We start from the raw sequence: 27,116 nt of genomic DNA, 5'->3' as shown, positions 1-27,116 counted from the left end.
ACAGGATTTTGTGTAGATCACATAGATAAAAAAAATACTAACTGGTGTTCTTGAAATGGTTGTGAATTAACAATTTCAACCGCAGCATCCTCCTTATTTTGGGGATTTTTTTTGGCAGAAAATAGCCGATCGACGCGCTGTGAGCTTGTCGATCGGCTATTTTCTGTAAAAGCTTTCCCCACAATAACAGAAAATAGAAAATACACTAGCATAAAACCATATGGGGTTTAAGTGTTGCTGTTCAAAAGAGGTGAGAGTGAATGAATCACTGACTTCCACTGCCAGACAGCAGATGTCGCGCAAGTGTCCATTCCTGGCGCATGTATTGACTGATGTTGAGGACAAGCGGCCGGGGTGGGACCCGGGACAGTGTATGGGTGGGACCGGGACAGACAAGGAGCAAAAGTAGAAGGCGTGTCTCTTTAATGGAAATGAGTTCAAGGAATGTCACTGGAGAAGGGGATGCACCTGGGGGACTACTTACTAGGCAATCGACGGATCGTGTTTGTTTTCGTGGAAGTTTGACTCGGTCTTGGAGGAATACAATAATGTGTTGATCTTCAGTGTCAACCAACCAGGCCAAACATCATGTACACGACTGAACGCAGGCGGATGAGCCTGCACGAAGTGAAGAGGAAAGACCCGGTCTGGGTCTCAGCAGGGAGTTTGTGGCAGGATCACTTGGCTCTGGATCTCAGTCACCCCAACAAGCAGCAGCAGCAGCAGCAGCAGAATGTCACCTCTCCTCGGAGCAGGAACAACAGGGCTGTGTCCGTGGCTTACATTGTGATCGAGGACGCCTCTGTGCCACAGACCGAGGAGAACCTCTCTCTGAAGTGCCTGAAGGAAGCCTGCGCCGACGTGCACGCCGTGTTCAAGACCATCTCGTTCGAGAGGATCGCCCTGGGAACCACGGATATTCTGGATAGTTTCTACAACGCAGGCAAGTGTGGGCATGCTTTGGAGCGGGTTGGTCTGACAGGAACCTGCGCGGCTGTCAGCCAGGTTACCCAGGTAAAGCAGACTGAGTGACAGTGGTGGAAAAAGTACTCAAATGTTTTACTTTAAGTAAAAGTATCAATACTGCAATGTAGAATTACTCTTCAAAATTAACTTGAGTAAAAGTACGAAAGCATTGGTATCAAAATGTACTTAAAGTACCAAATATAGAAAGTACCATTTAATGTTTTCAAATGTATACACAACTTTTGACAAGCTCACAATGCATTCTGAGCTTGTAGATCGGCTATTTTCAAATGGACAAAATGTATACAAGTGGTTATGTATGTTTTGTAATAACAATCAAAATCTATGAAGTAACTAAAGTTGTCAAATAATTGTAGTAGGGTAAAAGCCTCTGAGATGTAGTGGAGTAGAAGTAAAAGTCCTGAAAATTAGAAATGCTCCAGTTAAGTAAAAAGAAAAACACCTCAAAATTGTACCAAGTACAGTACTTAGTTACTTTCCACTACTGCAGGTTACCCAGGTTACCCAGGTAAACACTGTGTGACACCTGTTTTTCTTGGCCCTGTCTTCCAGATGTGGCCGTGGTGGAGATGAGTGACACCTTCTGCCAGCCGTCGCTCTTCTATCACCTGGGTGTGAGAGAAAGTTTCAGTATGACCAATAACATCATTCTGTACTGTTACAAGCAGGAGAGTGATCTCCAGGCTCTCAAGGTAACTCAGATCTATTCGTGGGTATTCCTAATGGTCCCTAACCCATCATTCATGCGTCATTCGTGCGTTATGAGTCATGAGTCATGTCTACTATGCACACGGTAATGGTCAGCAGGGAGTTGTTTGTCAGCTGGCCTGGGAGGTTATTTTGTTTTGCGAATGCAATCGTAGCCTAGTTGTTTGCCAGCTGGGTTTGGGAGGCTAAGTGTCTTGAATGCAATATTTTTGGGGAAAGTTCCCCTTTAGTTTCTCCAAACGCTGTCAAGAGTTTAGTCTGGCTAGCTAGGATTCAAGTTCTTTTGAGGCTACCCAGTACAATGTGAATATTTGAATGTATTATTATTATTCAAATATTTTTATTGATTTTTTTTTCAAAAAGGTGCACATACAAACGCATAACAAACAACTACAAGACACCACAGACACTAGTACTCAACACCCAATGAAACGGATACACATACCATCCAATTACTAATTGACTGAAAATGCAAGGACATGCTTGTACAATACATTCGCATGAAAAGCGATATTAATATCACAACATTAAAGTCAATAAGAAAAAAGAGAATAATAAACAAATAAATGCAAAATAAAAGGGAAGAATGGAACTATATCTGAATGTATGAAGCAGACTTTTGTATTGTTTATAAATGGTAGGTCATATATTATGCTTCTTCTCTTCCCTCAGGAGCAGTGTGGAGGCTACACCTTCATCCCTTACATCGTGTCACCTCAAGGCAAGGTTTTTGCCTGTGACGCTACCATGATGAAGGGGATCAAAGAACTGATGCAGCCCAGTTTCCAGCTGGAGCCCCTGCTCACCCCACTGGTGGAGACGCTGGTCCATATCCTGGAGAATGTTCATGTTCAGTCCAGGTCAGACACACACGCACCACAAAACTCCCATGATGTGACATCAAACCTTTGATGTATTTCCAGTGTAACAAGTCTATTTATTTGTGATTTGATAATGGCAAGTTGTACAACCTAACACCTGTCACATGGTATGTAATCTACAAAGTCTCAGGCTTCGCTGAGTACAAACTGATGTTGTGGGATGTTTGTGTCACTCCTCATTAGTTTAAGTTAGTTGGCTTGATTTGGAGGTCAGATGAGGTTGACAAGTACAAGTACTTCAGAGTTATTAGCTGTTTATGTACTCTTTAATGGCAGTGAGTACTTCCGGGAGTCGATCCGGCATGAGATCCGTACGGCGCGAGAGAGGTTCAGTGGACAGGCCCTGAGTCAGGAGTTGGCCCGCATCCAGAAACGCCTGGACACTGTGGAGCTGCTCACCCCTGATATAGTCATGAACCTAATGCTGTCCTACCGTGATGTTCAGGTGTGTGTGTCTGTGTGTTTGTCTGTTGCACGTGTGCGCAAACGCTATCCATCTGTAGGTTTACTTTTTAAATGATGATTAGTGGGGGTTGTGCGTGTGTGTGTGATTGAGCACATACTGTTTACTTGCATAGCTCTACTTCAATAGCATGTGTCTGCCACGGCGAAGGCTCGAGGCTGTTACTGCAGAAATTAGATACTGATGACCATTATATAAATCTGCAATGGTTATAATATGCTTTTTAAATAAAGTTATAGGCAACAGCAAACAGGATTGTTAACAAATTAAATGGCAAATTTTCATAGGTGTATTTGTAATTATGACAAAGTAGAATTTAAAACCAGTTTAAATGGACCAGTGCTGCTGCTGATGGAATGAGGACCAAAACGTCCACTCACTTTTTTTCATCATGTCACATTTTTCACCTTTTGTAAATAAATATGTTTTTGGATCCTAAGAGCTGCAACATTTCCTTGTCAGTGTGCAAGCCTTTTATGTTATTCAGAACGATTAACAATGAAATTATTCATTATATATGAACTATTCAAGGGATCTTCTAGCCTAATAAATAATGCATTGCAATTCTGCCCTCTTGCTGTCTGCAGGACTACGATGCCATAATCAATCTGGTGGAGAATCTGACCAACCTACCCATGTCTGCAGTGGCAAACCACCCGAATATAAAATTCCACTTCATATTTGCACTAAACAGGTACCCTGATGCCTTCTGGAATGCACCCATATTTTGGTTTTGCAGATAAATCAGGGCATTGTGAAATAGGCCGCGGATGAAGAGCAAAGTGTTCTTCCTTGGATAAATTAAATAAAAAGATGTCACTGTCATACAGCAGCGTCATGTCCGTGCCAGTTTGCACAACAATAGGATAGGACATACTGTACTGTGCAATCAATTGATAAAAACACAGCAACTAAATGGTAAAAATGATTATTGCTTATCAAAGATGATAAGCAAGTCATGAAGATAAAAACAAACTCATAGTGATTATAAAAGCATATTGATTCAAACAAAATGAAAGCAAAACGTTTATGGCGTGAGCTTGCACACATACAGGTATTTGGGGGCGTGGCCGATTTCGCCATTGTCTTGTAGGCGCAAACAACACAGGTATCAGCATTGAGTTTCAAAGTTCCACAGTCTGCTGATGCTGTAACTATACCTTCACATGCCAGGAGGAATCGCCCCGGGGACCGTGCAAAGGCTTTGGAACTGATTCTGCCAATCGTGGAGTCGGGGAGCAAGGTGGCGTCGGATGTCCACTGTCTGTGTGGGCGTATCTACAAAGACATGTTCATGAGCTCCGGGTTCACTGACCACTGCAGCAGAGACCTGGCCAGTTATTGGTAAGGACAAACAACGTGTTTATCCACTTTCAAAAGATGGTCAGCTTTTTGGGGGGGCGGATGGCTGAGTGAGCAAGGTGCATACCACAAGTAGGCTCTTATGAAGCCTGACAGCGAGTACCGGGTTAGATTCCTGAGCCTGACTGACCTTTGCTGCGTGTTGCTGCAACACGCAGCTGGACATCTCCACAGATCGCTGTCCAGTAAGACAGCAAACTTTAGATGCCAATCTTAGCCAATCAAAAAATGTTGTCAGATCCCTCTTGATCACATGACTATAAAGATCATGTGTACCGATTTGCGTGATATTTGGATAAAATCTGAAGGAGTAATATCCAAAGATGTGTTTCACATAAGTCGGTCTCCTGGTGGCGCTATAAAAGGCAGATGTAAAAAATGCAGGGCAGACGTTTTTTCTTGGCCTAGTGGGAATGTGCGTGCAAAATCTCCCTGCAATCGCACGCTGTGTTCATGATTTGAGGAATTTTGTTCAAAACAGAGCACTCCTGCAAACTTCGCCAATCTTAGCCAATCAGGATGGAATATGAAAAATGTGACAGACCCGTTTGGTTTAATGACTATAGAGATGCTGTGTACCGATTTGCGTGATGTTTGGACAAAATCTGCAGGAGTGATATAAAAAAAAACAGTTTAGCAGAAATCGGCCTCCTGGTGTCGCTATAACAGGCCCATGTGAAACATTTGGGGCATCCAGGGAGTGTGTGTGCACAGTTTCACGTCTATCGGGCCAATGATGCCGGAGATTAGCTGCTCACGGACGGACGGACGGACAGACAGGGTGCAAAACATAGTCTCGGCCACGTCTTCGGCCTGGTGGAGACAAAAAGCTAAACCTGATCTTGTTGATCTTTTTTTAAAGCATTTTTTGTGTGTCTTTTATGTAATGTTGTCTGTACTGTACTAACCCAGGAATTGGCTTTCCAGTGCGATGGGGCTTAGCTGTATATAATGAGTCTTTGTGTGATTTTCCAGGTATGGCAAAGCTTTTGAAGCAGAGCCAACCCTTCACTCTGGCATCAACAATATAGTTCTCCTGATGGCAGCTGGTCACGAATTTGACACCTCCCTTGAGCTGCGCAAAATAGGTGCCTTATTGTTTTATTCTTCTTGCCGTCCATGTTGTCAGTGAGTTTGTACATTGAAAATTGCATGTGGGGCAGCAGCCTGCTACCCTATTACTGTATATATAGGCACTCCCGTTGTCCATGCTAAAATCCCAATAGAATATACTTCATACTGCACCCATTTTGACAAACGTTTGAACTTTGCCTACACAGTTGTGATATTTTGATATCGGAGGAAACCCTTTCTTTCTGAAATGGATGTACTGTATGGCATTTTGGAATGACACTGTGATCTGTATGTTTATGATGTTTGTGTCCAGGTGTGACCTTGAGTAGCTTGCTGGGAAGGAAGGGCAGCCTGGAGAAGATGAAGGAATACTGGGATGTGGGATTCTACCTGGGGGCCAGTATCCTCGCAAACGAACACAAGAAGGTCATTGAGGCCTCAGAAAGACTCTACAGGCTCAAGGCCCCCGTATGGTGAGTCAACTAAATGTGACTTGTCACTCCAAAACAAATGTATGTTTTTCAAGAATCAATTTCCGCAATATTTGTAATACTTTAAACATATACTGTACATAGAATGTGGATTAGACCCAGTAACAAGGAATCCGCAGGAGTCTTATATATGTTGTCTTAAGCCCAGTCCACACAATGATTTGCAATACGATGAAACCGTTGAAATATGTTGCCGAGAACAATGACCTGCACATGGCAGGTCATTGAGTCGCAAGACCTTTAACTTGTGGAATTGCAAGTAGTACGTTTCAGAAGGTATCAAACTTTACAGCCAATCGATCAGTACAGTGAGTACGGTACAGTACAGTGAGTCTGAGTCTTCTGGGATCGCTCACTCGCACGTATGGCAGAGTTTTGGACGGAAGAGAAAGAAAACCTGCTTACCAAACTTTTTGAATAATTACCTTGTTTACAGTATATAACACCAGTTAAAAGAGTTACTGCAATAAAATCACCCAAAAGAAAGCTGCATGTTATGAAGTGGAAAAACTCTCGAGCTCTCTCTCTCTGTGTCTCTCACACACACAATCTAGCGTGTCTTTTTAGTGTGGTTGCCTATAGGCAATCAACACTATTGTTTTTACTGTACCTACCTGTGAGAGAGAGGGAGAGAAAGAGCGAGCGAATGACTTATTTGAGATTTTTATATAATAGGTTGATGTGCCATGGAAACGGTAAACTGTCTCGTCGCCTTGTTGTGGGAGTGAACACGGTCCAGTTTTAGCGACTGCCTGTCTGCTGTTTATATCCCATAGCCTGGAGGTACTGTGACAATACTGTTGCTGTAGAAACCCCAGTTTGTAGCAGCTCGGCTACTGGCTGTGTGGACTGTCCAGTTTTTAAACGTTGCAAAGGGATTCTGTGGCAAGTGGTTGCAAGTTGCAACTCGTCGCGTCGCGAACCATTGGTTCTTGGTACTTTAGAGTATTTGCACGTTAGAATCTTGCGGAGCATTGAGTTTGCTTTGTTTCCTGAAGGTATGTGGGCTCCATTATGGAGACGTTCATCCTGTACCGTCAGTTTGCCAAGCCTCCAGAGGTGAGATCTCCAAAACAAGACACAGTGGACTTTTGGATGGAACTACTGCTGCAAACCTGTAAACCCACCATCTCCACAGATCGCTGTCCAGTAAGACCACAGCTTCTGTTACTCCTGGCCATCTGTCATCTGTAGTAGTAATCTGTCTCTTAAAGTTGACTAGTAAGCTTGTACAGCAGCAAGCTTGCAAAGACAGCAAGCTTGTAAACACAATGATAATACTGATAACACAATGATAACAATGATAATACCGTCTGTACCTCGTGCTGTTTACATGTCTGACTAATAAAGTATTCAATCAATCAATCAATCAATAGTATACAATCTACATAGGGATGTGGTAACAAAAACAGAAAATGCAAGGACCACACCGGTGTACATAGACACATTTATTCAACACAATTTTTCCATCAATGGCTTGATTTTTATTTTTCACTTTTGTTTTCATTTAGTCTAATTGATCAGGGACGTTTGATATAATAATAATCAATGAAATAATAATTTCTATAAGGACTATTTTCGGCTAGACTTTTCAAATCAATCCATTAAAAGCAACAATAACATAACTTTGACATAATAATAATAATAACAACCACACGATGAAGTGTCTGCAAATTGATTGTCATAACGTACTAAAAGGAAGGGAATCCAATGGCTTTCTTGGCTGACAACAGCTGACATGATACGAATCTTTACACTGAGGTTCCCTAAAACCCTTATCTCCCTCAAATGTTCATCGTACACCCCAGGCTATCACAATGTCCGAGGTCAACAGATGGGAGTTCTGCTTATCTGGAAACCTCGCCCTGGCCTTATGCTGGGCTCCAGACATAACGGAGCACTCAGTTGGAGAAACACACAAGACATGGGAATGAATGGAATATTGCATTATCTCATAATTCCCTCATACCAGTAAGTGAGTAAGTACAAAATTCGAGTAAATAAGTAGCTTTCAAGCCATGTGACCCCATAGGTCAGGTGCCTAGTACATTATCTCCCGTTTCCTTGGACTGAGACAGCTTGATGTACAAGAACACCCCCTGGAAATGACACTAGTATGTCACAGGAACATACCCCCATCCAGCCCTTGATGCTAAATTCCAAACAGGGAAGCATATGGATTGGGTACCATTTTTTTAATAGTCTTTGGTGTGTAATTATACAGTAAGTAGGCTAATATGTGTGCTCAGGTGGGAAGAAATCAGAACTGGTACTGTACATTGGGCCAGCCAGCCCAATTCAAGCACTATCTATAACACCAATTTCATTCATGAAAAGTCAAATTTACTAATGTAGCTTATATGTTTGAGCACAGCCACTCTGCTCAACCAGTGGACTTCAGTGTGGCAGGGTTGGCTATGGTGCACAGGGGAGAGACAACGTAAGTGGGACCACCGCGGTATGTGTTTACACACAGTAGCTCCATTGTTTTCTATGATGATCACACGACAGCGGCAGTTTGCTGGTGCGGCAGTGGCAAGTGTGGAGAGAGTGGCTGCCACACACATATAACTGGACATGAATCTTTTAATTAATTAACTAAATTATTGTATTTATTTCCCTATTCTTTTCTCCCCGTCATTATTACAGGATCTCTGTATAAAAGTTGCTAATAATGAAACATGTCGTCCTATTCAAAATCAGTGGGAGTCGTGTGAACAGTAACCCCCACATAATTTCACAATCGTGACTAACGGGTCATGTTCAGTGGAGTTGTGGATCCAAGCCATGCTTTGTTTAAGCTATATTGTATTCTTGCTTAATCAGTGGAAGAGTCATTGTTTGTTGGTCATGTCCTCCTGAACCAGTACCAGTACGCAATTTCAAGTCGCAGGCTTCAAATCCAGGAGTTCGAGGTCATACAGCTTCTGGTTACCTTAACAACACTTAACCTGACTAAACTTCACTAATCTAATCAAATGCCAAACTCAACCATTTTAACATACCGTACCCAAATTTAGGTTGGTCCACTCCTCTCGGCTTATGTTATTTTGTTGTTGTTACGTCTTGTGTACAGGTACATAGAGTAAACTTCACTTTTGTTTGGCTTCTTGGGCATTGCAGCATCATAGTAACCGTGAGCAACAATATGCAATGCACAGTCAGATACTGCTGGCTCAGGAGCCACTACCATTTTTATGTGTTTGTCAGGTGCTGATTCTGGAACCCACCAAAGTGTTACAACCAGCCATAGTGTGTGTGAGTGAAGAGGACGTGAGCCGCACTGTTCAGCTGAAACACGTCACACCCTTAAAGGTATGTAGACCCTCTGACCGCCCCGTAGCCACTTGCCCTTGAATACCTGTGCCTTCTACATGAGAGAACCTGTGCAATAAAAGCAGGTTACGTCTATCCATATGACTTATTCCCTTTGCATTGGTTTACGGCCTAGTCCATGTTTAACCAGAAAAGGTATGAGGTGTTTTCTTTGAGTGTCGTGTGGAATCCTGCCGCACCTTGCTGCCTGAGGACTGCTTACGCAGTGTCTCTTTCATTTTCACGTGTATGTGTAAATATATCTGACCGTATTTGTTCACTGCACACTCTTGAGTGCTTGTTTGAGCAGGCAATTGTTTCCCTCCCCTCTTGTATTTAACAAAATCTCTGCTTCCACAGAAAGGCTTACACCAGTGGACTTTCCCAGCCTCTGCAATCCGAGGAGTGAGGTAAGGAGGAGTACAACATGTGCTAACTTCTTTAAGCCTACGTCTTTCTGCTTATGGCACTGGGTGTGTTCAAGTCAGAAGAGCCAAGGCAAATGTGTTTTCTTTGAAAGCCTTGGCTATCTGTCCGGTTTTCTTTTAATTTCCTCTCAATGCTCTTTTAGCATTTGTTGCTTGACGTTTGTTTTTGTGCATGTCATTGCTGGCCACTGACCAAAGTCACTGTGTACTTTAGCAGTCTAAAGTACAGTATTGTACAAGTATTGCCTCCTTCAAATGCTCCTTGGACAATTCTTATCAGATAATAATCTGGGGAAGACTATGAGCATTATTTTTTATATATGGCCTGTGCTCTTGGTCACCCCTAGCAGATGTTCTTACCTGTTAGTTTACTGTTCATGTCCTCTCAAAGCTTTAGGTAGACCGTAATACCTCAGTGATTCAATCATCTCATCCATTTAGATATTCTACCTCAAAGAACAGAATAGACAGGTCTTGAGCTCTCATAATGGGGTTTGGTCGTGGAGCCCGATTGCTACTGGTACAACGGACTGTCCAAGTCGCTTTATGGTGTGTCGAGAGTCTGTGGCTGAACATGCTCCTCATCCCCGCTAGCTCGTCATAGAGATGAGAGGGGTTTACTAGGATAGCGTCCAGCTTCCTCTTCCTCCTCCCCCCACAACCACCTGCAGACTGTCCAGCTTAACTCCATCAATGAAGCTAACCTTCCTCACCAACTAGTTAATTTTGTTGGTATCCTTTCTTTGTTACTATAAAGTCAGACTGATAGAACATCTGCAGCAACCTGTTGCACATATTGTTCATCTTTGATTCATTTCTTCACTTCCAGTGCGTCCAAGATTGATGAGCGGAGCTGCTTCCTGTATGTCCACTATAACTCTGATGACTTCCAGCTCTGCTTCCCCACAGAGCTGCACTGTAAAGGGTGAGGTGTGTGTGTGTGTGTGGCATGGTTTGTGTTTGCATGGTTAACAATGGCATCTACATGTATGCATATACAGTATAGCATGCATATTTGTGTTGCTTGTTGTAGCGTAGGTAAAACAAATATTCTATTTTGGCAATGCAAATATATTATTGTGGCCATAAATCTTCCTGATTTGAATTGAGATAGTAACCAGCAGCGTAAGAAGATGTACACAGTTGCAGTCTGGTTGACCCACCCACTGACTGGGTGACTCGGTGATTGGTTGGCTGACAATAAACAGACTCACTAACAGACAGAAGTCTGATTCATGCATTACTGACTTACTAACTGACAATAAACCTGGTGTTAGGAAAGCAAGCAGGCAAAGATGCACAGACAGAAGCACAAATAGCCACATTCTCTGGCTAATGGCCAGGGATAATGGGTGTGATGTGATCACGCTATGAATCATACAATTCCTCCCCTGTTGAAGGCTATGCCAAAAGACAGATGGATCCTGTTCACTCTCACTTCAATGGACAATGTCAACATTACACAGAAGGGGAAATGGGTTTTATTTCATAATTTCCCGCTTCGGGGAAGTTGCTGTGTGTGTGTGTGTGTGTGTCAAATAACACTAGTTGCAATGCTCCGCAGAGCTTTAGACAGTGTAATGTCTGTGTCGCTCGCTGTTTATATTTGGACTTTATTTATTCAGGTCAGTTAGGGACAGATTCTTCTTTGTCGTGACATCCTGCCATATTCTCTCGCTGTTAGTTTCTGTGAGCTGGTGAACTCCCTGCTGCGCCAGGCTGAGGCCCCTGTGGAGGACCCCAGTCGTCTCACTGGAGGAATACTGGAGGTCAGTGACAGTCCTGTCTCTGCCAGAAATGACATTCGATTTTAGAGTTCCCTTGCCTTGACCAGTAAAAGAAAGTAAAATAAACCCCTAGAACAGCAGCTATAGGTCAAAAGTTGAAGACAAAATATATTCCCATTACATACCACCATCGTATTTTTCTCACAGTTGACGTAGCTTATGTGTCTGCATGCATATATCATATTCCTGTTATATTTCTTGAACTTGGACTCTGGAGTTTCTGTCTGAGTCGAAGTCTGTGAGCCTGATTATACTTAGTTGCTCACTGACGTTGAACACCGAAATGAGCAGATCTACAAGCTCACAACGCATTGCAAAGCAACGTGTTGTAAATCATCTATTTTCGGTGAGCAACATGGCGAGCAACCACTGTTTGCAGCCGCTTGTGAAATTCCTTTCAGTTCTTCAGACGCTTTCACTTTTGACTTTGTCTTTGTCTGTTCCTCTCCATGCCATTCTGCAGTACATCTACGAGACAAATGAGAATGGAGACAAGGTGGTTCTAGGTAAAGGGACCTATGGAGTGGTTTACGCTGGGAGGGACCTGAGCAACCAAGTCCGCATTGCCATCAAGGAGATCCCTGAGAAGGACAGCACGTATGAGCAGAAAATATAAATATATATCATTTACTATTTCATATTTGTGTCATCCCTGCTTCATCTTGAAGGTTTTGTTTTGTTTTCAACAATGACTGCCAATGACTTTGGGGCGGCCATAGCTGAGTGGTTAGTGAGCCCGCCTAGGGAACCAGCTGGCCCTGGTTGCCCCAGGTTCGATTCCAGGCTATCCCAGCATATGTGCCGATGATATGAAATTTGTCCCTGAGCAAGACTCTTAACCCCAATTGCTCACAGGTTCTCATTGGAAACAAGACCGCAAGGACTTTCATGAACGACCTGTTAAAAGGAATTATCCTTATTATCCTATCCTGCCTCTGTATATCAAATCAATAATTTGACTCACAATATTGATTAAAAAATATTTTATTAGCTTACAAGCTTCCGCTCCCCAAGCAACATAAAAACAGAGGCAGAGCATCAGTCTGTTATCAGCTGTCTGCCATCAGGAAATAATAGGCCACAGAATGCCTTTATTGACCAATCAGAATCAGATATTCAATAAATAATAAATAAGGAAGTAAATATCTCAAGTAGACTCTCACAAATTACAAATACATTTCCCTCACTTGTTTGCATTCAAAGACATTTCTCTCGTGTTAAAATGATTACCAGATGGTTCCTTCATAGTGTCCTAAGTCGGAAAACATTTGGCAGTGATCTTACAAATCCCAGAGGAGATGGATGTGCGTTGGCATTTTTCCTTTCCATGTTTACCATCCGCTAACCTCCCCAAAGAGCTCAGCTCCATTGCCTGGTCTTCTGTGGAAGTAAGGGAAGCTTAAATCACTTTTTTAAAGTGTGCAGCAAACCACACTTTACAAACAGCTGTCAGAGGAGCTATGTTATAATTTTTTTAGGGTGCAAAACTAGGTTTCCACCACTTGAACCCTAGCATCCCTGTTGTGGGGCTAACAATTGGGGACAATAGCAGACCTACAAGCACACAACGTGTCGCAAGATCTGCTCTTTTCAGATGTCTAGTGTAGCCCTTGGGAATCCGGTCAACTAAGTATTGGGTTTAATTGGTTAAGGCACAAATGTATGTAAAAAAAAAAGAAACGGCATGCTTTGGTGAGCCATAGGTCAAACACTCAACCTATTAAAACTACTTCAAGTTAGGAGGTGAAACAGCAGAGATGATGATGAGGATGATGCCTTAACCCATTAAATCTGGGAAAGCATCTGTGTCATTTTAGATTTGAGCTATATATAGCATCATGTGTTTTTCTAGCCTGGCTTTCTAGCCTCACATTCAGGGTCTGGTGACGCTGTAGGCAGGGTTTTCTCGGTTGAAAATCTAACCGGCGGCCCGGGATCGGGATTGGGTTAATCCAGTATGAATCAATCTTCAAAGAGTCCCACTTTGGCCACGCCCCCATCTCAGAAAACTGCTGCACTGAGAGGGCTTTCAGACTGAATAATGGAGTGAAACGCAATGAGTGTCAGGCTAGTCAGAAAACTCTTAGGATTTAGAACAGTAGTTCTCATCACGCTATTTTTGAACATAATATGAAAAATATATCGAAAACACCTCTCTTCTGGGGGTCCCTGGCACAAAATATTTTCAGATGGGGGGGTCCACGGCCATAGATGTATCAATTTGGGGGTCCTTGACACGAAGACATTTCAGAACTACTGATTTAGAAGGCATTTGTAGAATCGGCCTCAGGTCTTAATGGGTTAAAATAGAACCTTTCAGTGTGGTATAATCCACCAGAGGCAGTAACCACTTGTCTTTGTTTGAACATCGTATAAAGTAGCTTATGTTTGTCTCTTCTTTCCTCCCAGGTACTCCCAGCCCCTTCATGAGGAGATCGCCCTCCACAAGAGGCTGAAGCACCGGAACATCGTCCAGTACTTGGGATCTGTCAGCCAGGATGGTTTCATCAAGATCTTCATGGAGGAGGTTCCTGGAGGTGTGGGTTCTAGTGTTGTCAATGCTGTCATACTCCTTGGATGTTCATTTAATATATTGTTATCAGTGGTGGAAAAAGTACTCAAATGCTTTACTAAGTAAAAGTGTCAATACTGCAACGTAGAAATACTCTGTTACAAGTAAAAGTCCGTAATTCAAAATGTACTTGAGTAAAAGCACAAAAGTATTGGTATCAAGGGGGCAAGGGGGGAAAGGAGATCAAACAAATAACAAATTATCTACCTATTTACACATGGTACTGGTACCTGAGATAAGATATAAAGGTGCGTGAGCATAGCAGCAGATGTATACTGTGCATGATATAGTACTTATGGACGTTAGTTAAGGTGCTAGAAAAACAAAAAGACAAGTACGTTGTACATGGGATTAAGGTGCAAAATGTCAGTGCGTGTCGACCGCATAATCCACATAAGGGCGGCTGTGGCTCAGGAGGTAGAGCAGGTCGTCCATTGATCCGTGGGTCGGCGGTTCGAATCCCAACTCCTCCTGTCCACATGTCGAAGTGTCCTTGGGCAAGACACTGAACCCTACATTGCCTCCAATGATTCGGTCGGCGCTAGCTTGCCACCATTGGTGTGTGAATGTGGGAAAAGTGGGGACGCTGGCGTCGACTGTTCGCCGCTCCACCTCCCAATGCCCCCCCCTGTATGAATGAATGAACCATTGTAAAGCGCTTTGAGTAAGTTTGAGTACTTAGAAAAGCGCCATATAAATGCAATTCATTATTATTATTATATAAAGTAGACTGACACTTGTATAATCCGCAAGTAGGTCCATGAGGAAGAGCAAAGAAAAAAGTCAAGTCACTTGTCGGCATAATCCACAATTCGGTCCAAGGAAGAGCTCAAATCCAAGTCACTTGTCCCTGGTATAATCCACATGACGGCCTTGCAGTGATGCAACATTTCTGTAGTCTGCATGCCACTTTACATAAGTATTTTAGTGTTCATTCAAATGTTATTTTGTCACTGTTTTGAAAGCCACTCAGTGGAACATTCAGTTAGGTCAGAAATAACCCCATTCTTTGCTTAGCAGACCAGCAGAAGCCAAACTTCTGGTCAGAGTACTGAAAGCCAGGCGCTTGTTTCAATACAATGCCATTATTTAGCTGCCAGGAAGTGTGTGTGTGTGTGTGTGTGTGTGTGTGTGTGTGTGTGTGGTGTTCGTATTGAATTTCTGTGTTTACTGGCAGGCAGCGATAAAGGAAGTGGGTGAATGAAAATCTAGCACAAATTGCATTCTCTCTTTACCTCTGTCTTTCACAAACGACTGAATGTGGAAAGCAATATTTTAACCAACTCGATTAACACTAATAAAACACAAACACCATGCATGTCACCAGGAAAGATGCAATGTCTCTAAATTGCTGGAGAAAATGACAGAGTTGTGTTTTGTTTTGCATAGGAAGCTTGTCATCTCTCCTCCGCTCTAAATGGGGTCCCCTGAAAGACAATGAAGCCACCATCATCTTCTACACAAAACAGATCCTGGAGGGGCTCAAGTATCTCCATGACAACCAGATAGTCCATCGAGACATCAAAGTAAGCATGGAGGCCTGTTAATGGAGTCTCTTCTCTTCTGACATATTTGAGTACCTAAAGGATAATTTATACTTAGTTGCACACCGTTGTCACGCACCAATAATCGACAACCAATTTACAAGCTCAAAATGTGTTGCACCGTGACGCGTTGTTTGTGGGTCGCTTATTTTAGGTACTTGACATGGCGCACAGCCAAGTATAAATCAGGCATTACAAAGCATGAATAATACAATATCACTACAATACAATATTGTAATACATGTGTTTGCACACAGGGGGATAATGTACTGATCAATACCTACAGTGGTGTGCTGAAGATCTCAGACTTTGGCACCTCCAAGCGGTTAGCAGGGATCAACCCATGTACTGAAACCTTTGCTGGTAAGATGACCTGGATGAACAGACAAAAACAAAAAAAAAGTGTATGTGACACTTTGTGGTTGTTTATTATGTGCACTGTATCCAGCTAACTATTTTCTTTGAATGGATGCATTGCATTTCACCGGCATAAAAGGGACCACAGATTTATCAAATCACGATGATGAATTCCTTTTTTAATCGCCACCATGATGATTTTCAATAGGAACACTCCAGTACATGGCCCCAGAGATCATAGACCAGGGCCCTCGGGGTTATGGGAAGCCAGCAGACATCTGGTCCCTGGGCTGTACCATCATAGAGATGGCCACAGGGAAACCACCCTTCCATGAGCTGGGCAGTCCTCAGGCAGCCATGTTTAAGGTATGGTATATTTAGGTCAACTCCAGTTAAGGATTTCTATAATCTTTCTAGAGCTGGGCGATATGGACAAAATCATATTTTTGTTTTATATTTTTATATTACATTTTAATATTTTTAGTAATGTTTTAGAAATAGTGAAAATATCAGATCTACAAGCTTACAAAGCATTGCATCGCAACACGTGAACTTGTAGATCAGCTATTTTTGCTATTTTTAAAGTATAAAATGGGGCTTAAGTAATTAAAACCAGGAAAGTCTACACTTACATTTAACACTACACTTAACGATATTACAATATCCAAAATCCCAGATGATATATCTATATTACCCAGCCCTAAATGTTGTTGCTTTGCCCTGGCAACTTCTGCCTCTTATATATGCAAACTCCAACGTGATTTGATAGAAGCCCCTCTTCATAATCATGAAGTTGTTCAAATAAACTATTCCGCTTCAGGTGGGCATGTTCAAGATCCACCCCAAGGTTCCAGAGTGTATGTCTGATGAGGCAAAGCGCTTCCTCATGAGCTGCTTTGAGCCAGACCCGGACAACAGAGCCACGGCCACAGAGCTGCTGAAGGACAGCTTCCTTAGATCTTCCCCCAGGAAGAAGAACAAGGCTCCACAGCAACTAGAGGCTAAAGACACATCGCCTTCTTCTGGTGAGACTTCACTGCCAGTTAACATCTGAAAATAGAGGGGTGCTATTTGCAGTTCCTTGGTATGGCAAAGTTTGGGAACCCCTAATTTATACTTGCCTTCTTTGTTCATAGCTAACTAAAAGGTACATGTAATCACCTTTTCAACTTACTGTATCTTTGATAATAATTTTGGTCCGTTTTTGTGAAACATTTTATAAGTCTGTCTAAATAAAAACCTGAAACCTCTAACCACAGCTTGACTCTGATATTGCAGGGGACTACTACCACCGCAGTCTGTCTGTTCCCATCTCCATCCATGTGGAGGACACTGACTCCTACTCGGAAATGATAGACTTATCCTGCTCCCTGGATCTCAGGAGGGTCACATCTGTCATCAGAGAAGATGGTATCTCAGAGAGCCCACCCACCACTTCCAGTTTCCTGAGGTGAGTCACACCATTTGTCAGATGATGAAGATAACATATCTCTCCATCAGCTTAATAAAACCACTGGTTTAGGCCTAGCGGTCCAGGCACATAAAAACACTGGTTTGGATAGGTATCATATCAGGTTAGTCCAAGTAAAAGTACCAATACTGCAATATAGAAATACTCGGTTACAAGTAAAATTCCAGAATAAAAAATTTACTCGAGTAAAAGTACAAACGTATTGGCATCAAAATGTACTTAAAGGACCTAAAGTAAAAGTACTAAAATGTTTGAAAATAGTAGATCTACAAGTGCACAACACGTAGCGATGCAAGCTTGTAGATCGGCTATTTTCAAATAGCCTATGTACGAAATAGGGCTAAAGTGATTAATGTTTCCTGTGGTATGTTTCATAATATCATAATTTGTATCTGAAAAGTAGCTAGTAACTAAAGTTTTTAATTCTTTTGCCGTTCGCTTCCCGCGTTCGCGCGTCTTACTTGTTTGTATCTGAAAAGTAACTAGTAACTAAAGTTTTCAAATAATTGTAGTGGAGTAAAAGTACAATATTTGCCTCTGAGATGTAGTGGAGTAAAAGTATTGGAAATTGGAAATACTCAAGTAAAGTACAAATACCTCAAAATTTTACTTAAGCACAGTACTTTCCACCACTGGTTGTGATTACATTATATAACTTTTGGATAGTTTTTGCATATTGTGTTGAAAGTAACGTGTCTCTCCTTCCCCCCCTGCTGGTCAGTATTCCAGAGGACTCTCCAATGGACATGAGCAGCCCGGCCTCAACAGGGGAGAACCTGGGTCTGTTTCTGCTGAGGAAGGACAGCGAGAGGAGGGCCACCCTGCACAGAGTCCTCACCGACTACATCAGCAACGTGGTGTTCAGTATACAGGACACCATGCCTCAGGTTGGTGAAGAGAACACTCACCGTGCATCACACTCATACATTTCAAACCACTTTTAAGACCATGGGGAGTGAACATTCATTGATTAATGCACAAATGTAATCCATCCCATGTAATCATCAAATCAAGCGAGGAAACCGTTATCACAGTGCAGAAGGTATAGACACAGATTGTAATGGTAGCATCGATAAGTAATTCCTTTTTCTATGGCATGTTTAACTAACAATTTAATAGATGCTACTGATACTGGTGCTACTTGCTGACAGCAAGCAAGGATGGCTGGTTTTGTATAGTATTCATCGACACTGTCAATGCACTGCCGATCCCCGAACGGTGAATTTAATTCTGTGTAATTAAATTCATACGTGGGGGGCTGTTCGTGTGTGTTTATCTAGAGTTTTTTTTTCAGAAATGCTAATCTTTTCATTAAGCTTGTGTACATTGTCTAATATTGGCTAGATCTGTTTTAATAGCAAGTGGTGTAACACCCTTAATGTACATACATAGGATAATCGATATTCAATGTGTGGTTTTGTTATATCTTTTAAAGTCATCTCTAACTTTTAAAAGCATGGCGTGGGCTCATCACTTACCTCAGAGCACATCACAGAGCTGATTGGCTGCTTGGGAGAAAACATCCGCTCCCCAGACAGGAAGCAACTGACCAACAGCCTCCTCAACCTGCGAGCAATGCTGCTAGCTGCTGCAGTACCTCTTAACAACCTGCAGGCAGTGCTGTTCAACTTCCAGGATGCGGTAGGTCATCTCAGAGCAGATGGATACATTGTCAGCATTACACCACCTTAAGGCGTAGTCTCCTTGAGCTGTTTGCAAGGGTTTATGCATTGCCAAAACGAGGAAGAAATTGACATGTTTTAATTTATACTGTTGGTTGGAATATTTCATTTTCCTTTAAAGCAGGGGGTTTCAACTAAAACAGCAGGGTTTTTCAACTCCTGACTGAAAGTCAACCTGAGGACCACTGTTGTGTCAGGTGCACAGAGTCTGTCTATTCTTGGATATATAGTGGGGGACAGGGACATACTCTGATATCTTTTTTTGGCTTCAGCCTGGCCCTGTTCTTATTCTTTAGGGTCAGTGTGGGGGGAAAAACATTCACAGAGATACATAGTTGCAAAAGGTAAAAACTCTTCCTTGCTTTGCTGTGTGTTCTGGGTATTCTGCCTGACAACTCATCCAGAACTTTACTGGGTATTCTGCCTGACAACTCATCCAGAACTTTACAAGGGACTGTCTTTCATACATGTGCCGCTTGACAGAGTCTGTAATGAGCGGGTCCAGGTACTGTACTTCACAGACCACCAGTGGTCCACAGACCACCAGTTGAAAACCCCTGCTTCAAAGGATACAGCGTGTTGATAACTAGCGGCCAAAAAGGAAAGAAGAAATTGCTTCTGTGTGCTCGCAGAAACCTTGTATCTCTGTATTTCATCTTTATGTATAGTTTGAGATGAATTAATAAATGATTAAATAATATTTTTGTATATTTCGTTGTATGACGGTGTCGCGCAAAACTAGCGAAAACAGCCGATCTATCGCGATGCGTTGTGAGCTTGAAAATCTGCTATTTTCGCTTTTTCTGTGGGTTTTATAAATATTTAACCAATGAAAAGCATTAACAAAACCTTGTGACTAAATAACTACATTTTATCCATTGGAACACATGTTATGTTTTCCTGAAAAGTAACGGTTTTGGACATAGAAGGTTTCTGCCTGATAGTGACAATGTGTCTATTTCCTGTTTCCTGTGTTCAGGTGAAGAAGGTGTTGAGGCAACAGCAGGTGAAACCCCACTGGATGTTTGCTCTGGACAATCTGCTGAGACAGTCCGTGCAAGATGCCATCACTGTGCTCCTGCCAGGTACAACTGTTCCATTTCCCAGCCTAGTTCTTATCACCTAGTACAGTGGTTCTCAAACATTTTATGACTACGACGACCCCCCAAATTGATATGTATTTGGCCATTCTAGCCCAGAGGGATAGTGGGTCTGAGGTTATACATTCACAAAAATAATATTTGAGTTCAGTTGCGCTACGTGGCCTACAAGAAATTTGACGCTGATTGATGTAGTAGTTTGCGAAATTAGCAGTGGAAACACAAGATCTCTGGGCCGGCCTGGTGGAGATAACTAACAAGAAATCACATTCAGATGTTGACATGCAGCGCTTTTTATGTCCCAACAAAAGGGACATATGTTTTTATGTGTGTCAATACTGTAGATCAGGGGTCTTCAACAGGGGGTCCGGGACCCCTAGGGGGGAGTCAGAGTTACTACAAGGGGGCTGCCAAATCTTTGTGTGATTGGATTTTCTTTTTTTATGTAGTGCTTCATCTCTGCTTTCAGCTAGGGGGTCCTTGGGCTGAATAACGTTGAAGACCCCTGCTGTAGATGGATAGATAGATAGATGAATAGAGAGATAGATATACATTACGTTTATGTCCAGTCCTTTACCCTTTCACGTGTGTCTTCCAGAGCTAAAACTCCAGCTACAATCCTCGTTTGAGTGTGACGACAGCACTCCAGAGACGGAGCGGCTCAGTGTATCAGAGCTCCCTGTATTTCCTGACGTTGACCAGAAGGAGGCGCCAGCAGAAACACAACAGACGGAGCCTGCAGATGAGTGTCCAGCCATAGCCAGGCCCGGCTCCCCCACAGACCCTCCTCCAGTCACCACCGGCTGTCCCCTCAGCCATGAACTGATAGGGCTACGCCTGGAAACCAGCAGGTAGCATTTAGCTATCTAAAGCAGCGGTTCTCAACCTGTGGGTCGAGACCCCCAGGGGAGACCCCCACATGATTTGGGGGGGGGGGGGGGGTCCCCAAATGACAGTTTAAAGTGACAATTTAAGGATTTTTCAGGCCTTTTTTAATACCTGAAAGAAAAGATATGAAAAAGAACTTTACTGCATCAAAAGTAATCAACAAGCTATACTATAAAAACTGGTCAGACATTGACAAAAATATATTTATAATAATCATTAAGTATATCTATCCATTCCTCTATTGTGATGGGGTCAGGAAATGGTGCCTAGTAATGGCTTTTTATAAGCCGATATCAGTGCACCAAAAAACAATATTTGTTAAAGTACCCTGGAGTACCCCGAAAGCGACAATATCAGGAAGTATTTGTGTTAATTGTCACTGATGAATGGCAATGCATGTGGTTCCAGACTGCTGAGCCAGTTGAGTGACAAGGAGAAAGAGTACCAGGAGCTCCTGAGGAACTCTGTCCAGAGGAAACAGGAACAGATTGACACGCTGAGGAACACGGTGGTCACCACAGGTACATTATGGTTCATCATGTCTTCTCCTCACACAGCCATCTGTTACAGCCATGTAAGCATGTAAGCATGTATATGGATCTTTGTTTTCGTCTCTGTCTGGCGACGGTGATACGACGGTCTGACGAGGGTGATACGACAAAATATGACTGTATGACACACAGAAGTAGTGCAACGGCTGATCTTCAACCTTACAATGTGTCAAGATGAAACACGTAGTGAGCTAGTAGATTATCTAGTAGATATCTTTTTTTTTTTTTTTTTTTTAATCTGTATATGGGTTTTATAAATATTTAACAAATTAAAAGTATTAACAAGAGCTTGTGACTAAATAACTAAACATTGGATCCATGGGAACACAGGTTATTTTTTTACATTTAAACTAACGGTCTCTTGGACATACTGTACAAGGTTTTCTCCTGACAGCGATGTTGTGATGTTATGTTACATTTGAGGCCCCTAATGTTTAAAGCAGAGATTAAGTGTTTACTGTTGATTTGTCTAATATTTAATGTGATTTGTGTCAACTATACAATTTTAAGTAAATAATGTGGAGGGGCAGACAATTTAAATTGTCCTGGATCTGAGGCTCATTAAAGGCCCAATATGGGCTTGTTTTGAACGTTACAGTAGGTAAATTAGGGTTCTATTCACATTGATTGTTATAGACATAGACTGATTTGTAGATTTAACTTTTTTACCCCACCCTAAATCGAAATATAGGTCTGTTTTATTCCAATGTTACACACAACATAATTATACAAACCTACTACAGTCTCAAAATGCAGTTTAAAAGAAATGATCTGTAAAAGTATCTGTTCTCTATAGTGTTGGTCCCTCCATCAAGAGCTTAGCCCAAATAAAACGTATCTCCACTGCTAATATGTTTTTGGTGGTGAAGGCTACCTATTTATTTACATTTGTCACTGCTTGCTATTAAGGCCAGTTCATACCAATTCAACTCCTTGCAACTAATTGCAACTATTTGCAACCATTATTTGGGGATAATGGCTCCGGTCTGTAACTGGTCAGTCCAGACTGCAATTTCATTGTTGTGGCTAGTTGCATTGGTGTGGACTGGGCTTTAGACCAAGCAAAGACTCTGTGTCTGTGATTCTTATCACATCCTTAACTGACAGGGCAGCACAGCACCACAGTAGATTGGTCTTGGGTTCGAACCCCGGCGGGGGGCCTTTCTGTGTGGATTTAGCATGCTGTCTTCATGGGTATCCTCTGGTTATTCCGGTTTCCTCCCACACCAAAAGACATGCAGGTTAGGTACCTTGTCCTGCCATTGCCCTTAACCAAGGTACTGGCATTACAACTGGAGTTGGTCCCCTGGCGCTGCACTGTGGCAGCTCAGTGCTCCTAAGTACTGTAGTTAGGATGGGTCAAATGCAGAGCACACATTTCCACAAAGGGATAATGAATATAAACAAAAATGGACCTGTGCCACCCCTGCCACATCCAAGCCTCCAGCTCTGGTTTTCCGCGTAACTGGTTTTCTGTCTTGGCGCATGGACCACTGGAGATGATTGTTACCTAATGTGTTCAAACCTGATCTGTTGGGTAGGATAATGATTATAATCTGGCATGCTACTGTAACATTGTGTGCAGACAGCAGTTAACAACTTGTGTTATGCCTGTCACTCTCTTGAATCGCTGAAATGTCTTGTGATGAGTGATGACACTTGGTATCTGCAAACACCAAACAAGGCCAATGGACTAATAATGGTCATCTCTCCCTCATGAGATTAGACGGTGGGTTGTCTCCACCGAGAAGCCCTAATCCAGATGTCAAGGCGTTGGTACGTTGGCTCAAGGCTGTTCCGGTAGACCAAGATACTATCAACAAGGTAACTTGTGTATTACTTGCAGAAACAGAAAGTCCACTATACTCAATGTATAACTCTCAGTTGAAACTCAATTCCTTGAAAAAGCTTTAGTTGTTTTTTCTTACACTTAATTAGGCTGAATGGCATCAGTCATTGTTATTAGCGTGGTTGCTTCATTATTACAGCATTATTACATAAGAACATAATTTCACGTTTCACCTGTTTTTCCTAGTTGCGCTCTCACGAGTTCACCTTGGACTGTCTCCTCCACATGGCCTGCAGGGATGACTTAATGTATTGTGGCATAAGGTGAGCTGTCTCCACGCATCACCCTCAAACATCCTCACACATGCAGAAGTGTTTCTCTACAGGGTTACTAGAGAGAGGAAAACACTCGCTTTAGTTAATGTAAATGACTATATGCAAAGCGGGTATGTTTATGTTACACATTGAAACACATGACTGATTTGACTCTATTCATTCAGTATATGAGCACAACTGGTAAACACAAGGATTCCCCTGATGCACGTAAAATTCCTCTGGCTGGAATTTCTGTGGTGGCTGTCTTATTGAGTTGAGAAAAGGTTTTTACAAGTATAACATCTTGCTTGAACCACCTAGACATCTTTCCATTTGTCATATTTATGAGGCCTCATAGATATAATCCCACTTTATGAAATTCCTGTAATATGAAATAATATCAAAACTCATATATTGTTCTGGAATGTGGCATTTACAGTATGTGTTAAGTATCCTGTATTCCTTCCCAGAGGGGGCATGCTGTGTCGTATCTGGGCTGCCATCACTGCCCGCAGGAAGGGCCAACTCAGCACGCATGCAGAGGAGAGTGAGGACACACTTCTCTGATAGCTGTGAATCAACGAACAACAGATTTATTGATAGGCTGGTCCTATCAGCACATGTTTATAATGAACTGTGACAATGCAAGGTACTGATTTTTGTACAGGTACCATTGGCATTTGGATGCCTGTGAATTGTTTTGGAGAGTTCTTTTGTCGACCAAACTGCTGATTTCTGGAATTGGCGTAAGCACCAATTGACAACTATGATTTTCTTTTACACTACTTCGGTTGGTTTGTGTTTCCTGAAAGAGGTATTGACTCTTAGCTTAGTTTCTTACCTTTTTGTGCAATGCGTGATAGAATGTAGAAGTCTCCCTGTCAAAAATAGGACCTGCTGTCTTATTTTTACATCTGACCTTGGGCTTGGCAACAAGGGATTTTTTTGGACCCATACCTGCTGCGCTGCACGCATAGTGTGCAGTGTTCTAAAAGTTTGTTTTGTTTGCAAATGCTGAATTGGAATGCCATTGCCATTTGTCTGTGTATTTAGATTTCACTCGGAACATAGCTGGATCTAAGTTATAAGATGTGAAAAGCACGCAAGATGTTTATGTTCTGAACAAAAAATGTTGGTCATGGCATATTTTCGCTGGTGTGTATAAAACTCATTCAAATAACCAGGGATGTTGAATATTTTACACTGGAGATTATGTGGAGGTATGATGTAGTCTAGAAGAAGCAACACAGTGCTGACCAGTCTTAAAATTCCACACATGCCTTTCCATCTGATGTCATACTGTTCACATTACCTTGGAGACGTGTGTGTGTGGGTGTGGAATTTCTGCGATAAAGCTCTAAAGGAAGTGATTGAAGAATGAAATTTTGCTTGAGGCATGTCCACATGAGCAGCCTGTGTGTGATATTTGTGTATTTTCATCTATTCAATTGTGACATGACTCGGTACTCGATGACCTTGGTGAGATGAAATTGTAAATGATGTCAATTGTTTTTTTATAAGCCGTTTGAAACATTGTAATTATTGGGCATATGGTGACTCAGTTCCTGTGCTACAGTACGTCATTAGGGGTATTACTTAATTGAGGGATTGGGCTTGGTTTCACTCAGTAAGGATATGAGTAATGGTTTTTAACTGAAGAAAGCAGTGGAGCTAGTTCAGGCACACAACTTGGTGTAATGCAATTTATGTGATAACACCCTTCTTACTGCAAACCCAACCCTGAAATAAGGTGGTCTATTTAAAGCTACAATCCCGAGTTTTATGTCTGTTGTCTCTCTTTCCCAACAGTGAGCGCGGTAATTGCAATGTTGTCTCAACAACGATAAAGATGGCAGCGCATTTGTGTTCAATCCGGTGTGCCGTCTGCTTAAAATAACGAACTATATCTAAAGTTCTCAAAGGAGGAGTACGAAGACAAACTCCAACCACTGAAGATGTGCTAGTTACAGTATATTCAGACTATTACCATCTAGCAAACTACTGGACCATCAGTCCCTAATTTAGCAGCTCAGGGACATTTTCTATTTCTAGGTGTAAGACTTCTGAACCCAATCATAAATGTGACTCCCACATCCCCATACACCCACACACATACCTTATCTCTTTTCCACACTGTTGCACCTGAAGCTTGGGTAAAATAATTGTACTGCCAGCAATGTTGCTGCCAGCTGTGTTGTTTGACCAGAACACCTTAAATTGAAAATCACCAGAATATCCATTTTTGTGGCAAGGAATTCAGGAAGGCTGAAATTGTTTCTTTTAAGCAAATGTGTACAAGTTCAGACCTGAGGCACAGTGATGTGAATGAAAGTGTTTTAATGCAAAGTCAGATTAAAGATAATCCCCCTGCATTGTACAATTATTTAGCCTGAAGTGATTCTGTGAATAGGAGCAAAGGGTGACGCACAAATCAAATGTACATGTTTCTATGTCTCTCTGGATAAGATCCCCACAAGGTAAACAGAATATAATGATCGTTGTCAGAAGAGATCATGTTTTTAATGTTATTCCGGCATTGTCCTTTGCTGTTTCAGCCTTACAGCCAAGAAGTGCTTGCTCTTTACTGAAGATAGACAGACATTTATTGTTTCCACGTGGGAAATTCAGTTGTCCAAAATGCTGTAGGCGTGAAACACAGGACATGCAGGTACAGGTAAGAGTAGAGAGATGCAGGTAAGATTAGATCATTTAAAATGTAAAACTTAAGGTAATAATTTTTTTTCAAAAAATAACAAGCAAATAACAATTTTTAACCACAATTTTTTTAAGAACAATGTCAGTGTGCTAACTTTCCAGGATGAGAAAGGCTGTAGTTTCCTTAGCTTAATATCCCCATTGATGATGTCATTAATTTTGGTAGGCAGGTTTTTGAACTAGTCCACAGCCCACCTCTGAGACACGGGGCGAGTAGACGGAGATCTTAAAATGAGCATTATCGAGGACCAATTATATGAAGATGAGGTTGAAAATGGGCGAAGTGTTCATTTAAAGTCTGTCCCGGACATCTGGACTATATCGACTCTCTTTCCCTTTATCAGTCTCCATCCCCTTTCTCTCCTATCTATATAGCTATCTAGCTATCTCTTTCTCTCTCCCTTTGCCTCTTTCACACAGACTTAAACTCCCTCTCTCGCTCTCTCTCTCTCGCTCGCTCGCTCTCTCTCTCTCTCTCTCTGGTCGTCTTGCAGTCTAGACATGCTCCTCTCTTAAATCATAATCATCTGCAGTGTGTGCATGGCAGCCCCTCTGCTGCTGTACTCTGACTAACACTGACATCCACTCATTTCTATTCCCTGTGTTCTTAGATTTATAACTCTGTGTTGTCAGGGCT

General features: G+C 42.1%; 1 protein-coding gene across 2 annotated transcripts; it reads left to right on the top strand.

Annotated features, from left to right (window-relative positions):
* Window positions 1–445: 445 nt before the first annotated feature.
* LOC308084349 (mitogen-activated protein kinase kinase kinase 5) lies at window positions 446–26,123 on the top strand. 2 transcript variants are annotated; one of them, XM_080426957.1, is made up of 28 exons: window positions 446–943; window positions 1,540–1,679; window positions 2,368–2,555; window positions 2,853–3,021; window positions 3,627–3,733; window positions 4,213–4,383; window positions 5,377–5,489; window positions 5,789–5,948; window positions 6,965–7,115; window positions 9,177–9,281; window positions 9,642–9,691; window positions 10,539–10,634; window positions 11,394–11,478; window positions 11,960–12,093; window positions 13,906–14,033; window positions 15,458–15,594; window positions 15,870–15,975; window positions 16,178–16,335; window positions 16,790–16,994; window positions 17,248–17,419; window positions 18,162–18,327; window positions 18,896–19,081; window positions 20,102–20,207; window positions 20,821–21,073; window positions 21,519–21,631; window positions 23,388–23,485; window positions 23,697–23,773; window positions 24,235–26,123. In XM_080426957.1, exons 1-28 carry the CDS (start codon window positions 589–591, stop codon window positions 24,329–24,331), a joined length of 4,026 nt encoding a protein of 1,341 aa, XP_080283083.1. In that variant the 5' UTR covers window positions 446–588; the 3' UTR covers window positions 24,332–26,123. The 2 variants fall into 2 exon arrangements, with proteins under 2 accessions (XP_080283083.1, XP_080283084.1); XM_080426958.1 differs by having other exon boundaries at window positions 901–1,014.
* Window positions 26,124–27,116: the final 993 nt, after the last annotated feature.

Source organism: Gymnoscopelus braueri, assembly GCF_963280865.1.
Source record: "Gymnoscopelus braueri genome assembly, chromosome: 4".
NCBI classification, from domain to species: domain Eukaryota; kingdom Metazoa; phylum Chordata; class Actinopteri; order Myctophiformes; family Myctophidae; genus Gymnoscopelus; species Gymnoscopelus braueri.
The sequence above is the reverse complement of the archived record's forward strand: the minus strand, read 5'-3'. Positions and strand labels throughout refer to the sequence as shown.

Coding starts and splice junctions, on each gene's coding strand:
- LOC308084349 (XM_080426957.1), top strand. CDS start 589: ATGTACACGACTGAACGCAGGCGGATGAGCCTGCACGAAGTGAAGAGG. Junction 4,384..5,376: donor AGAGACCTGGCCAGTTATTG/GTAAGGACAAAC, acceptor GTGATTTTCCAG/GTATGGCAAAGCTTTTGAAG. Junction 18,328..18,895: donor TACAGGACACCATGCCTCAG/GTTGGTGAAGAG, acceptor AACTTTTAAAAG/CATGGCGTGGGCTCATCACT.